At 43.4% G+C, this 13,955-nt stretch overlaps 1 protein-coding gene across 1 annotated transcript in view; it reads left to right on the forward strand.

Moving 5' to 3' along the window:
* Positions 1-6,117, forward strand: part of col15a1a (collagen, type XV, alpha 1a) — an 84,586-nt gene extending 78,469 nt beyond the window's left edge. Inside the window, exons 38-40 of the mRNA XM_081352458.1 lie at positions 385-582; positions 1,150-1,259; positions 5,342-6,117. Of these exons, the coding sequence (XP_081208584.1) occupies positions 385-582; positions 1,150-1,259; positions 5,342-5,597 (564 nt within the window). The 3' untranslated portion in view covers positions 5,598-6,117. The remainder of the gene's footprint in view (positions 1-384; positions 583-1,149; positions 1,260-5,341) is intronic.
* Positions 6,118-13,955: the final 7,838 nt, after the last annotated feature.

Consider the following 13,955-nt stretch of genomic DNA (forward strand, 5'->3'; position numbering starts at 1 on the left):
CCTGATGTTCTGTGTTCTGTATTGATCTGTCCGTCTAAAACACATTTATGGAGAAAAGGATGAAAGAGGAAGAGGAGATGCTGGACGACAGGATTTAGTTTGAATAAGAAATGAATGTATGAAATCCAAATTTTACAATATATATGTATATATAAGCTGTGACGTAGTTACTCTGGTTCATTTCTTTTTGGCTAGTAGAAGTTCTGAATGGCCGGTAACCTAAAGATTTAGTAGCCAAATTGTCACAGCTACCTTTTTTAATTGTGAGTTTATATTTTACAAAAATAGTCAGAATTGCAGGTTTCTAACCTTTTTTCTCAGCATTGCCAGTTGTGTTGTGTTGGCCTGTTGTGTCCTGACGCCTGTGCTTCTCCACGCTCTCAGCTGAGGTTGGTGGCTCTCAACACTCCGCTGACGGGGAATCTGGGCTCCATACACTCAGTGAATCAGCTCTGCAGAACTCAAGCTCAAGCCATGGGAATCAGAGACCATTACAAGGCCTTCCTCTCACACCACCTACAGGACCTGATTGACACCGTGCAGCCCATGTTCCGAACTCACTCGCCAGTCGTCAACCTGAGGGTAAATGTCTTAGTTGGTAATAAAGTCATGATCACTCATGCTTCTTTGTAAAGGAATCTCACCTGTTTCTGTTTAAGATAAGATAAGATAAGATATGGTTTTAGTTTTAGTTCACTTCGGTCCAACGGGTTGAAGGTCCAAATTTTGTGGTTAAAAAGTATATAAATGTTTATTTTGTTATAAAATGGCGGATGGTTTGTCTAGATAAGACTCTTATTCCTCGGCTGGATCGTGTCGAGACTTTGAAGCTACACTGAAACTCACATCTGGATCTTCGACCCGTTGGACCCCATTGAAGACACTATATGGAGAAACATCCTGGAGGGTTTTCCTCAAAAACCTTCATTTCTTTTCGACTGAAGAAAGGAAGAACATCTTAGATGACGTGGGGGAGAGTGAATTATCAGAAAATTTTAATTCTGAACTCAACTAATCCTTTAGGTTTCAGTTGAGTTTAATAACCCTGGAACTGTCCCTCTAAGAGTTTAAATCCATATGTTTCAGTGTTCACACGTTAGATTTTACTGGACAGTGTGTGTTAAATCCCTCTGTGATGTGTGTGTGTAGGGTGAGGTCCTGTTCAAGAACTGGGAGTCGATCTTCTCCAACCATCTCCTGCCTCCCGGGATCCCGCTGTATTCCTTCGACGGGCGTGACGTGATGAGTGACCCCTTCTGGTCAGTACACATATTCAGAACAAGTGTTAAACGCTCACAGCTTACGCAGCTTTGAAGATTATCCTCAAGTGAGCAGAGAGATTCTAACACACTTCAACAACTTCTTGATCCAATCATGTGCTTAAAAGCTTTGTGTTGGTTTGCTGAATGTTATTCTCTCATGCTCATTTTAGGCAAGCAATTGCATGAAATGTCTCAGTTTAGTCCTATCATTCCACCTCATTAATTAAAGGCAGTCGACAAACTCTAGTAATGGTTTAGTGGTAAACAGCTTCTGTTGGAGTCTCTCAAGTATTGCCAAGTCCCAACACACACACACACACACACACAAACACACACACACGGCCCTCCTCCGCGCACTGACCACAGTCCAGACGACAGCGGCTACACCTCACATTTCTCCACCCGTGCATTTGTATTTTTCCTTCTCTCTTTATGTGTATTTATACTCCAGGCCGGTAAATTTAGCCTGCCATGCGATGCTCCAGATGAGGCAGTGACAGCGCAGCAGCAATTGTGGTTTGCTGGAGCCTTTTTAAGGTTGTTTGTGAAGTGGGACGTTTTTGGGATCTACATGGACTGAGTTTCAGGAGAACTGCTGTATGAATGCATGAAACAGAAGAGACAATTCACAAAGCCTATATTAGTGGTTCCTCAGTTCTCACGTTAAGAACTCTGTCTGTTTTGGCTCGTCGTTGAAGTCAGCGTGAAATGCATGTACTCAAGCTTATTATTAGGCATGTGACGTATCAGATTTCCATATCGCGATAATTGCTGAAGCTTCATCACAATATTGAATTAAGTTAGAAAACTTGTGTTATCCTAACAGGTTTAATAACTTTCTGCTCTTCCATCAGCCATTCTTTGATGAATAGAAAGTTCAAAACAACAGCATTTATTTGAAATAGAATCTTTTACAAAATGACAAATACAAAGTTCTGTCATGAAACTGTAGATGGCACGGGCTGATTCTCTATAGGGCACAGCTGATTGGTTCCTGCTGTTTCAGTAGCCAATGAGCTCGCTGCTCAAACTTCAAATACTGGTCAGCATTTGCTGTTGCAGTTGCAGTGCTTTTAAATACCCTCCCGCTTTCCCAGCTCCATCTATATAGATCTGCTACGGGTAATTCCTGTACCCTATATTATACAGCAGCATATAGCATATAGACAGTGTGTCTTACTTGAGTAGCATGTTGTGTATGCATTGGCAGTAGCAAGTCCTGTACTTGCTCTGCTGCAGCAGCAATAACAGCAGCAGCAGCAAAATCAACAGCAATACCTATAATCAACAGCAGCATCAGCAAAATCAACAGCAGTACCTATAATCAACAGCAGCAGCAATAACAGCAGAAGCAGCAATAACAGCAGCAGTAATAACAGCAGCAGCAATAACAGCAGCAGCAGCAATAACAGCAGCAGCAGCAATAACAGCAGCAGCAGCAGCAGCAATAACAGCAGTAGTAATAACAGCAGCAGCAATAACAGCAGCAGCAATAACAGCAGTAGTAATAACAGCAGCAGCAATAACAGCAGCCGCAATAACAGCAGCAGTAATAACAGCAGCAGCAATGCCAGCAGCAGCAATAACAGCAGCAGTAATAACAGCAGCAGCAGCAGCAGCAATAACAGCAGCAGTAATAACAGCAGCAGCAGCAGCAGCAATAACAGAAGCAATAACAGCAGCAGCAGCAGCAAAATCAACAGCAATACCTATAATCAACATCAGCATCAGCAAAATCAACAGCAGTATCTATAATCAACAGCAGCAGCAATAACAGCAGAAGCAGCAATAACAGCAGCAGTAATAACAGCAGCAGCAATAACAGCAGCAGCAATAACAGCAGCAGTAATAACACCAGCAGCAATAACATAAGCAGCAATAACAGCAGTAGTATTAGCAGCAGCAGCAATAACAGCAGCAGTAATAACAGCAGCAGCAATGCCAGCAGCAGCAATAACAGCAGCAGTAATAACAGCAGCAGCAGCAATAACAGCAGCAGGAATAACAGCAGCAGTAATAACAGCAGCAACAGCAGCAATAACAGCAGCAGTAATAACAGCAGCAGCAGCAGCAATAACAGCAGCAGTAATAACAGCAGCAGCAGCAGCAGCAGCAATAAGAGCAGCAGTAATAACAGCAGCAACAGCAATAACAGCAGCAGTAATAACAGCAGCAGCAGCAATAGCAGCAGCAGCAGCAATAACAGCAGCAGCAATAACAGCAGCAGTAATAACAGCAGCAGCAGCAATAACAGCAGCAGCAATAGCAGCAGCAGCAGCAGCAGCAATACCAGCAGCAGTAATAACAGCAGCAACAGCAGCAATAACAGCAGCAGTAATAACAGCAGTAGCAGCAATAACAGCAGCAGTAATAAAAGCAGCATTAATAGCAGCAATAACAGCAGCAGTAATAACAGCAGCAGCAGCAATAACAGCAGCAATAACAGCAGCAGTAATAACAGCAGCAGCAGCAGCAATAACAGCAGTAGTAATAGCAGCAGTAATAACAGCAGCAGCAATAACAGCAGTAGCAATAACAGAAGCAGCAATAACAGCAGCAGTAATAACAGCAGCAATAACAGCAGCAGTAATAACAGCAGCAGCAATAACAGCAGCAGTAATAACAGCAGCAATAACAGCAGCAGCAATAAAAGCAGCATTAATAGCAGCAATAACAGCAGCAGTAATAACAGCAGCAGCAATAACAGCAGCAATAACAGCAGCAGTAATAACAGCAGCAATAACAGCAGCAGCAATAAAAGCAGCATTAATAGCAGCAATAACAGCAGCAGTAATAACAGCAGCAGTAATAACAGCAGCAATAACAGCAGCAGCAATAACAGCAGCAGTAATAACAGCAGCAATAACAGCAGCAGCAATAAAAGCAGCATTAATAGCAGCAATAACAGCAGCAGTAATAACAGCAGCAGCAATAACAGCAGCAGCAATAAAAGCAGCATTAATAGCAGCAATAACAGCAGCAGTAATAACAGCAGCAGCAATAACAGCAGCAGCAATAACAGCAGCAGTAATAACAGCAGCAATAACAGCAGCAGCAATAAAAGCAGCATTAATAGCAGCAATAACAGCAGCAGTAATAACAGCAGCAGTAATAACAGCAGCAGCAGCAGCAATAACAGCAGCAGTAATAACAGCAGCAGCAATAACAGCAGCAGTAATAACAGCAGCAGCAGCAATAACAGCAGCAGTAATAACAGCAGCAGCAATAACAGCAGCAGTAATAACAGCAGCAATAACAGCAGCAGTAATAACAGCAGCAGCAATAACAGCAGCAATAGCAGCAGCAATAACAGAAGCAGTAATAACAGCAGCAATAGCAGCAGCAATAACAGCAGCAGTAATAACAGCAGCAGCAATAACAGCAGCAATAGCAGCAGTAATAACAGCAGCAATAACAGCAGCAGTAACAGCAGCAGTAATAACAGCAGCAATAGCAGCAGCAATAACAGCAGCAGTAATAACAGCAGCAATAGCAGCAGCAATAACAGCAGCAGTAATAACAGCAGCAGCAATAACAGCAGCAATAGCAGCAGTAATAACAGCAGCAATAACAGCAGCAATAACAGCAGCAGTAATAACAGCAGCAATAACAGCAGTAGCAATAACAGCAGCAGTATTAACAACAGCAAAAACAGCAGTAGCAATAACAGCAGTAGCAATAACAGAAGCAATAACAGCAGCAGCGTAGCAGATCTATTCTGCCAAGACTGAAAACATTAACATTGCATATCTATTACCATGCCAAATACCCAGAGAGTTGTCATGACAAAAATGTCTTTACTGTCACTTTTTAGCAATTTAATGCTTCCTTACTGAATGAAAGTATTATTATTATTTAAAAACCTTACTGTCCCCAAACTTTTGAACAGTAGTGCACATGAGCTTAAAGCAAATACACACATTAATGTCACTATAGCAGCCTCGTGATACAGGACTAGTTCAACTATTTGGGTTCAGGGAATGTTCCTGAGAGCATTTGAGATATTTGAAGCCATACATGTCTTGAGTTATGCTCGTGTGTGTGTGTGTGTGTGTGTGTGTGTGTGTGTGTATGTTCAGGCCTCAGAAGGCGGTGTGGCACGGCTCTTCAGAGAGAGGAAAGCGACTGGACGCTCTGAACTGTGAGTCCTGGAGAGCTGGAGACATGGCTATCACGGGTCAGGCTTCGTTCCTCTACAGCGGATTACTGAACCAGCAGACCCGAAGCTGCTCCAACCGGTTCATCGTCCTGTGCATCGAGACCAGCCATGAGCACAGAACCCTCCGAGAGCTCCAGACCAGCCACCAGTACAGAAGAGGCCATTACAGATATTGAGATACTGAAGCCTCTCGCAGCAGAAACTGTGTTAGTGTGGACAGAGACGACATGAACTCCAGCCACACATGAACGTTCAGTCCAACCCAAGCCGTCGTTCTAGAATGTAACGTGTTTGTTGGCCAAATCCCAACGTTGGACCGGGGACATCGGCCCTCTCCATGACATTTTCATGCACTGTACTTTTCAAATCGTATTTTTGGTGTTGATTTTCCAAAAAAAAAAAAAAAAAACTTTTTTATCATGTCATTTATTTGTTTTTTATTCTGTTTGTATTTAATTTAATTTCAGTGTTTTATTTATACAGTGACCGCACATGATTAAAAAATTTCATTGATAAATATGTAATTTAACTGTTGAAATTAATTATCATTCATTTTTTTATTGTCATGAAACAGTTTTTAGACCTTGCATCTGTTTTAACAAGTTCAAATCACAATCAAATCACCTTTTTTATAGATTTTTTAAAAAACAAATCAAGTGTTTATTGTCTGTTGAATAAAACTTTTTTTTTTTTTTCAAATTTTATCTTTGTGTGTTATTATTATTTATTTTGATATGATGACCTGTGCTGAACTCAGATGTGAAAGTTGTCTATTTATGAACAAATGTTCTGGATACGTCATTGGTGGGAAAGCTTGAAGCACTCACAGAAACAGTGTTTATTGGGAAAGTTTGCACCTCCTGAACACGAACACAGACGTCCAGAGGAGCTGGCACAAGTTGGGCTTGTTTTTCAGGGTTTGCACTGACACACACACCAACACACACTTACCAACAGTATGACTGTTTTTCCCCTCACAGTGGAATGTTGTGGGAAAAATCATAAACAGTCACTTTAAGAGGTCACAGCTTTAAAGGGGTCAGGAATTTTGTTTTCTTAAAATTGTATAATGTGATCAAGATTTTTTACATAAAAAAACATCCTAATTTAGAAGCAATAAGCTATTTTCTATCCAGTTTTCGGCCCTCTCTTTGAAACACTTTTTTGATGGGCGTGTCTCATTCAGGAATTGGAAGTAAACACCCACTGTTGTGATTGGGTAACAGTTTTGCATATAAAAATGGACATGGATTTACCACAGTTATAGTTTACAAATTATAACTTACTGTGTTTTGTGTAAACAACTACCCTAGAAATCCAGAGTTCTCGCGAGAGCACAAGTTGAATTTGTTCAGGGAGTTTACTCTGGCGTTGAGTAATGATGCTCATTAAATATGCCCTTGTATCTGAGCTGCACCAATCACAGCGGGTTATCTGATATAGGCGGGCCAGAGGCGAGATGACGACAGCGCTGTGACGTCGAAGTCATTAGTAAACATTGCAAGATGGCTCTGGATGAACACCAGTTGTTTGAAACGGCTTTGGCCGCTACAATGAGCGAGTTAGACTTGGCTTTTTATCTAAAAGAGGAACAGAAGATGGTGCTCGAATCGTTCCTTTGACGACACTTTGGAGAATCCCTTCAGCATCAGTGCTCCTGAAGTCACATGTGCAACTTAGACCAATCGTGATTGGTGCAACGTCATCCCGTGACGTGTGCCGGCTGAATGCGGAAGCTATAAAGGAGCCGGCATCACAGCTGTTGTCAGCCAGCAACCCGGGGGCTTCACTCATGGGGATCACAGATGGAGCTAGGGGAGGGGTATGAGACGGCTTTGGCCCTCATCCGCTAGCTCCTGTACTCACTGCTAGCTCTAGAGGGTTTGATGCTGGGCTTATCTTCTTCTGAGGAAGTTGATGTGCTCAGTGTCGAAGGTGGTGATTTGGGTGATTTGCAAGCCCAATCACCACAGTATGAGGAGATATTGGAGGTGATATCTCGTGCCGCGGCCAGGTTGAACATTGAATGGCCGGAAGAGAAGCAGAAAGTGCAGTCAAAAAGCAAGCTAGATGAGAGTTTCCTGCAGTCTGCACCACAACCTCCCGTTGGCATACCATTTTTCCAGGGTCTCCATACAGAGGTGTTGAGATCCTGGAATAAACCATATTCAACCAGGCTTTATAGTCCCACAGCACATCATTATGCATCATTAGTGGGGCAGAAACAAAGCAGTTATAGTCCTATGCCCAAGATAAAGGAGACATTGGCAGCTTGTTTGTCACCAGACGCTGCGTTCTCATTAAATGCCCCGGCATTGCCCTCCAAACCATGCCGCATAACATCTTCTTTGGTCGGCAAAGCGTACATGGCAGCAGGTCAGGCAGGTGCTTCCCTCCACACCATGGCTATTTTACAAGCCCACCAAGCCGAACTGCTGGGAAATTTAGATGGGGGGGAAATTGACATCGAAGATATTAAAGAGCTGAAAAGAGCCACCGATTCGTCTCTCCGCGCTACCAAGGGGACGGCCTGCGCTATCGGCCTCAAAAATGGATTTGAGGACCGTTATTCTGACAAAACGGGCTTCCTGGAAAGAGGTCCTGGTGGTCAGATCAGGCCTCTGAGTGCGCCCCTCCTGGGGTGGAGCAGATTACACCCACTCCTTCGCGGAGCTCTCAAGAAATCGATTTGTTTACCCCGCCGCCCACAACGCTTCGGGGCCCAACGATTCCCGATGAACACAATCCTTAACTTCCGCTCATCAAGCTAGCGGTCGTGGGGAGTCCGTTCTCCATAGAGAGGCCTGTAAAAAAAATTATTTGATTAGTTCCTGCCAGGAATTTGCTTCAGGACACCGAAGCTGCTCTTCAAAATACACTGAACACCAGCCTCGAGAGGTTGGTTTCGCTAGTAAATTTCCTGCAAGCCTGGGAAGTGCTGCCCAATATATCTCAGTGGGTGGTGCGCACCATTCACAAAGGGTACAGACTTCAGTTCGGGTCCCGCTCACCGAAATTCAAAGGAATTCTCGAAACAGTGGTGGGCTCTGAACGGGTGCAAGTCATGGAGCAGGAAGTTCTGTCTCTTCTGGTGAAGGAGGCCATAGATCTCACAGAGAGAAACACCAGGTTCTACAGCCGGTACTTTATAGTTCTAAAAAAGGAAGGAGGGTTATGTCCCATTATAGATCTTCGACAGCTGAACCAGTCTCTGAGGCGATTCAAGTTCAAGATGCTTACGATCCCTCTTATCGTGAGCCAAATCAAGTTCGAGGACTGATCTAAAGATCTAAAGGAATGCGTATTTCCATATTCCCATCCTACCAGAACACAGGAAGTTCCTGCGATTCGCTTTTGGGGGAAAAGCGTACCAATATTGTGTTCTTCCGTTTGACCTAGCATTATCCCCACGCACCTTCACAAAATGTATGGACGCAGCCCTGGCACCACTCAGACTCCAAGGCATAAGAGTTTTCAACTACATAGACGACTGGATAATACTAGCACAGTCTCAGGAGATGGCAGAATCGAGATGTCCTGCTCGACCACATGAAGCGCTTGGGGCTGAGGCTCAACGTGAAGAGGAGCATGCTCACTCCTGTCCAATGGACGACATATTTAGGAGTAGTGTGTGACTCTGCACGTATCGAGTCGATTCTGGCCATGGTGTCCAGAATAAAGGTAGGCCAACACATCACTGTGAAAAAGGTCCACAGACTGTTAGGGCTCATGGCGGCAGCGTCCAACATGATACCTTTTGGCCTGCTGCACATGAGACAATGTGTGGCTCAGAACCAAGGGGTTCTCTCCGAGGGGCAGCTTTTTGCATGATCAAGGTTATGCACAGGTGCCTTCGTTCCTTGGTCATGTGGAAGAAAGCTTGGTTCTTAGCCCAAGGCCCTGTGTTAGGAGCACCATGTCAGTGCAAGATATTGTCAACAGGTGCTTCCTGCACAGGACAGGGGGTCTGCTCAACCCAGGGTCTGTGGAAAAAACATAATCTATCTTGGCACATAAACTGCCTAGAGATGTTAGCAGTACTGCTAGCCTTAAGGCACTTTCTCCTAGACCCAAGAGGCCATCATGTTCTGGTGAGAACAGACAATACATCGATGGTCTCGTATAATAACCATCAGGGAGGTCTGAGATTGCGCCCTCTGTGCAGACTGGTGCATCAGATCCTCCTATGGGCTCAAGGGAGGATTCTCTTGCTGAGAGCAATTTCTATCACAGGGCATCTAAATATAGGAGCAGACATCCCGTCGAGGCAGGGGCTGAGGCCCAGGCAATAGAGACTGCACCCCGAGACCTGGAGGAAGTTCAGGCAGGCAGACGTGGACCTGTTTCCATCACAAAAGAACTCACATTGTCCCCTCTTGTTTTTCCTCACTCATCCAGCTCCTCTAGGACTGGATGCCATGGTACAGCCTTGGCCGAGGATTCGGCTGTACACATTTCCCCCGATCGCTCTGCTCCCGGGAGTTCTAGAGAAAATTCGCTAGGGCGGGGACCAAGTCTTATGCTGGCCTGTCCGAGTTTGGTTTTCGGATCTGATAGCTCTCCTGGACGGCCCCCCCGTGGGAGATTCCCATCAGGAGGGACCTCCTGACACAGGCCGGGGGCGCAATATTACACCCCTGGCTGGAGTTGTGGAAATTATGGGTCTGGCCCCGGAGAGGGATCAGTTACTGAATGCCGGTCTCTCTACTGAGGTAATTGGAGACCATCTTAAACTCTAGAGCTCCCTCCACGAGGGAACTATATGCGCTGAAGTGAAGAGTATTCATTTTATGGTGTAGAGAGCACCAATTGGACCCAGTTAACTGCCCAGTGGCTTCAGTGCTGGAGTTTCTGCAGGGTCATTTCTCGGCCGGCCTTTCCCCTTCTACACTTAAGGTGAATGTGGCAGCAGTGGCTGCTTTCCATGTGGATGGCAGCTCACTGGGAAGGCATCATCTTATTACACGTTTCCTTCATGGTACTCGAGGATGAGGCCTCCGGCTCAGTTTAGAATCCCCACACGGGATCTAGCCGTAGTATTAGAAGGGTTATCCTTGGCACCCTTCGAGCCTCTGGACACGGCATCAGACAACTGCCTAGCCTTAAAGAGGGCATTTTTGCTGGCTATTGTGACGAGTCTCTACTCTTCCCCGCTATGGCCGGTTGGTGGGTGTGGCTAGGAGACTCATCAAGGGAACGATGTCCACCTGTTCATCCCTCTATAAAAGTTTAGGCTGGCTAGTGTTGAGAGAGAGGTCTTTCTCCGCGTTACTTTGAGTTGGCTCGGGTTTGTTTTAGGGTTAAACTTGCTTTTGTTATTTGGTTTAGTATTTCGTTTTCTGTGATTGATACCTTTACATTCATGCACCTAACAGACATTACAGATGACCATGTTTTCTTGCTTATATTTTTTCTATTTATGTTAATAAATCTTTATTTTTGCAAACCAATCACTATGTCCTCCATTTCATTTGCCACGGCTTCGAGCCGGTCGTGACAAATGTGGGGGCTCGTCCATAAGTTTTGTTAAATTTGTTTGGTTAAAGAGTTGATTTCGTTAATCTGATGATTGATTCGTTAAATATGTATTTTTTCTTAGTAATGTTCGTTGAATACTGAGTTTTGAAATTTCGTGGAGGATTATAGTGATTGGGTTGGTCTACTTCACGGGAGATTGGCATTGGTAAGTGTTGACTACTGTTTGTATGTTTGAGGGGGGTTTCTTGTTGGATATGCTTTTCCCTGTTTAGGTTTAGCGGGGTATCCTTAACGGGATGCTCCGAACTTTTTTTATTTTAGTTTGTTATGTTTGTATGGTGAAAGCAGCTAGAGCAGTTGTCTCGGGAACACGTCCGTGTTTTGTAATGGTGACTTGTTAATCGGTCGCCATTTCAAACACTGGTTTGCAGTGTATAAAAACCCGCTGCAAGTAACTGTACGAAGATTAGGGATAAGTTTAGATAGTTTGGGAATTTAGTTAGAGGGAATTGTTTATCCAATTGCGACCCCTCAGATATATATATATTTGGAAATTAAGTAGTCGTAGCTTACTCCTGTTGTTCACCATGGATTCAAAGATTGAGGATTTTATTAGTGCTCCGTCTGAAGATCTGTTGGATGATTTTTCTAAAGATCAACTAGTAGAACTTGCAACGCATTACAAAATTAGTTTGTCAAGTCAAGATAAACGTTTAAAAGATAGTATTAAAATTATGATTAAGACTGAGTTATCTGAACGCGGAGTTTTGGAGTCTCAATCTTTGGAAGATGTTTCAGCTTTTGTTGGTGCAGCATCAATGTCTCATCTAACATTTGAAGAACAAAAACAATTGTTGTTAATTCAAACGGAAATAAAAAGAGAAATGGTAGAAGCACAAAATCGTGTTGAGATGTCTAAGCTACAGTTACAACAACAACAGCTTGATCTTGAACGTTACCGTTTAGATCTGATAAAAGAAGGTAAACTTAATTCAACGGGAGGTGTAGAACGCGATTTGGCTTTGTGTAAATTTGATGTAGTGGCTAATATGAGATTGATCCCTAGATTTGACGAGAAAGATGTTGAACGCTTCTTTTTGTTGTTTGAACGCGTGGCAGAAATGCGAAATTGGCCAGATGAGGAACGTACGCTTATGTTACAGTCTGTTTTTACAGGAAAAGCTCAAGAAGCATATTTGTCTCTTAGTGTAGCAGATGCTAAGGAGTATTTGACTGTTAAGAATGCAGTATTAAGGGCATACGAGTTGGTCCCAGAGGCCTATAGACAAAAATTTAGGTCCTGGAAGAAAACTGATAGTCAAACGCATGTTGAGTTTGTACATGATATTTCAGTTCACTTCAATCGTTGGTGTGCAGCTTCTGACGTTAAAACGTTAGACGATTTGAAGGAGTTGATCTTGCTTGAACAGTTTAAAAACTCTGTGTCGCAACGTGTAGTAATTTATATTAGTGAGCGTAAACCTGACACCGCATATGAGGGGGCTGTTATGGCTGATGAATTTTCTCTGATTCATAAAATCTCTTCCGGCTACAAAAATGCTGGAGAAAATGTTGAGAGAGTTGTGGCATGATTTTAGTAGATCTCCGAGAACTTTGGGTGATATACCTGACAAACAGCGTCTTACATTTGTTGGAGTAAAAGACAGAGAAAACATCTGTAATTATTGTCATGAGTTTGGTCACTGGAAGAATGAGTGTCCTTTGTTGAAATCTAAATCGTCTTCGGTGAAGGCTGTTGTTCTGGCAGTGACTGCCTCTGAAGTAAATGTACCGGGGAGTTCCTCGTCACGTGTTTCAACATTTTCTCCATTTGTTACAGATGGTTCTGTTAGATTGGTAAATTCTACAGAAGATGTACCGGTCAAAATTCTTCGTGACACTGGATCATCAGAAACATTTGTCCTAGAGTCTATTCTATCTTTTTCAAATGATTCGTATACTGGGAACAATGTGTTGATTAGGGGTATTGGTTTGAATGTGATGTCCGTTCCCTTACATAAAATCATTTTACATTCTGATTTGATCCAGGGAGAAGTGGAGGTTGCTGTGCGTTCCTGCTTGCCTGTGGACGGAGTACAGGTAATCCTGGGAAATGATTTGGCTGGTGAACGAGTTTGGCGGAATGTTTCACCGAATTTGGTGGTCACACCATCTGTGTCGACTTTTGACGCAAGTGATGAGAATTCTTCCTGTTCTTTGAATGGGTTTCCGTCATGCGTGATAACAAGATCTATGAGTAAAATACCAGCTGTTGATAAATCTGAAACTAGAGAGATTTTGAGTGCACCTCTAGAAATCCCTTCCGTCTTGTCTGTGTCACGTGATGACTTGATTAAGGAACAAAAGGCTGACGTTACACTTGTTGAATTGTTTGATCGAGTTGTCTCTCATGATACAATCGTAAATCTTCCTTCTGGATATTATCTAGAGGGAGATGTGTTAGTCCGAAAGTGGGTGCCGCATGGAGAATTTGTAATTGGTGATCCTGTTTTCCAAATTGTAGTGCCTCAGTCTCTCCGTCAACTTGTTTTAAAAACGGCACATGACACATCTGGACATCTGGGGGTGAAAAAGACGTACAGGTTGCTTTTGAAACATTTCTTTTGGCCAAAGTTGAAGCGTGATATATCGAAGTATATTAAATCTTGTCAAACATGTCAACTCACTGGAAAGCCAAACCAGTCAATGAAACCTGCCCCTCTGTATCCAATTCCTGCTGTTAGTCAACCCTTTGAACATCTTATTGTGGACTGTGTGGGGCCATTACCTCGGTCAAAGGCGGGGAATGAATATTTGCTTACTGTTATGTGCCAAGTGACTAGATATCCAGCTGTGTACCCGTTACGTTCTCTAACTGCAAAGTTAGTTTTAAAAGCACTGACTCAGTTTATATCAGTCTTCGGAATACCACGAATTATTCAGTCTGACCAGGGGAGTAATTTTACTTCAAATTTGTTTGGTCAAGTTTTGAAACAGCTTCATATTCAACATAATCTTTCCAGTGCTTATCACGCCCAAAGTCAGGGAGCACTGGA

This window comes from Scardinius erythrophthalmus (genome assembly GCF_964197995.2).
Source record: "Scardinius erythrophthalmus genome assembly, chromosome: 22".
NCBI lineage: Eukaryota > Metazoa > Chordata > Actinopteri > Cypriniformes > Leuciscidae > Scardinius > Scardinius erythrophthalmus.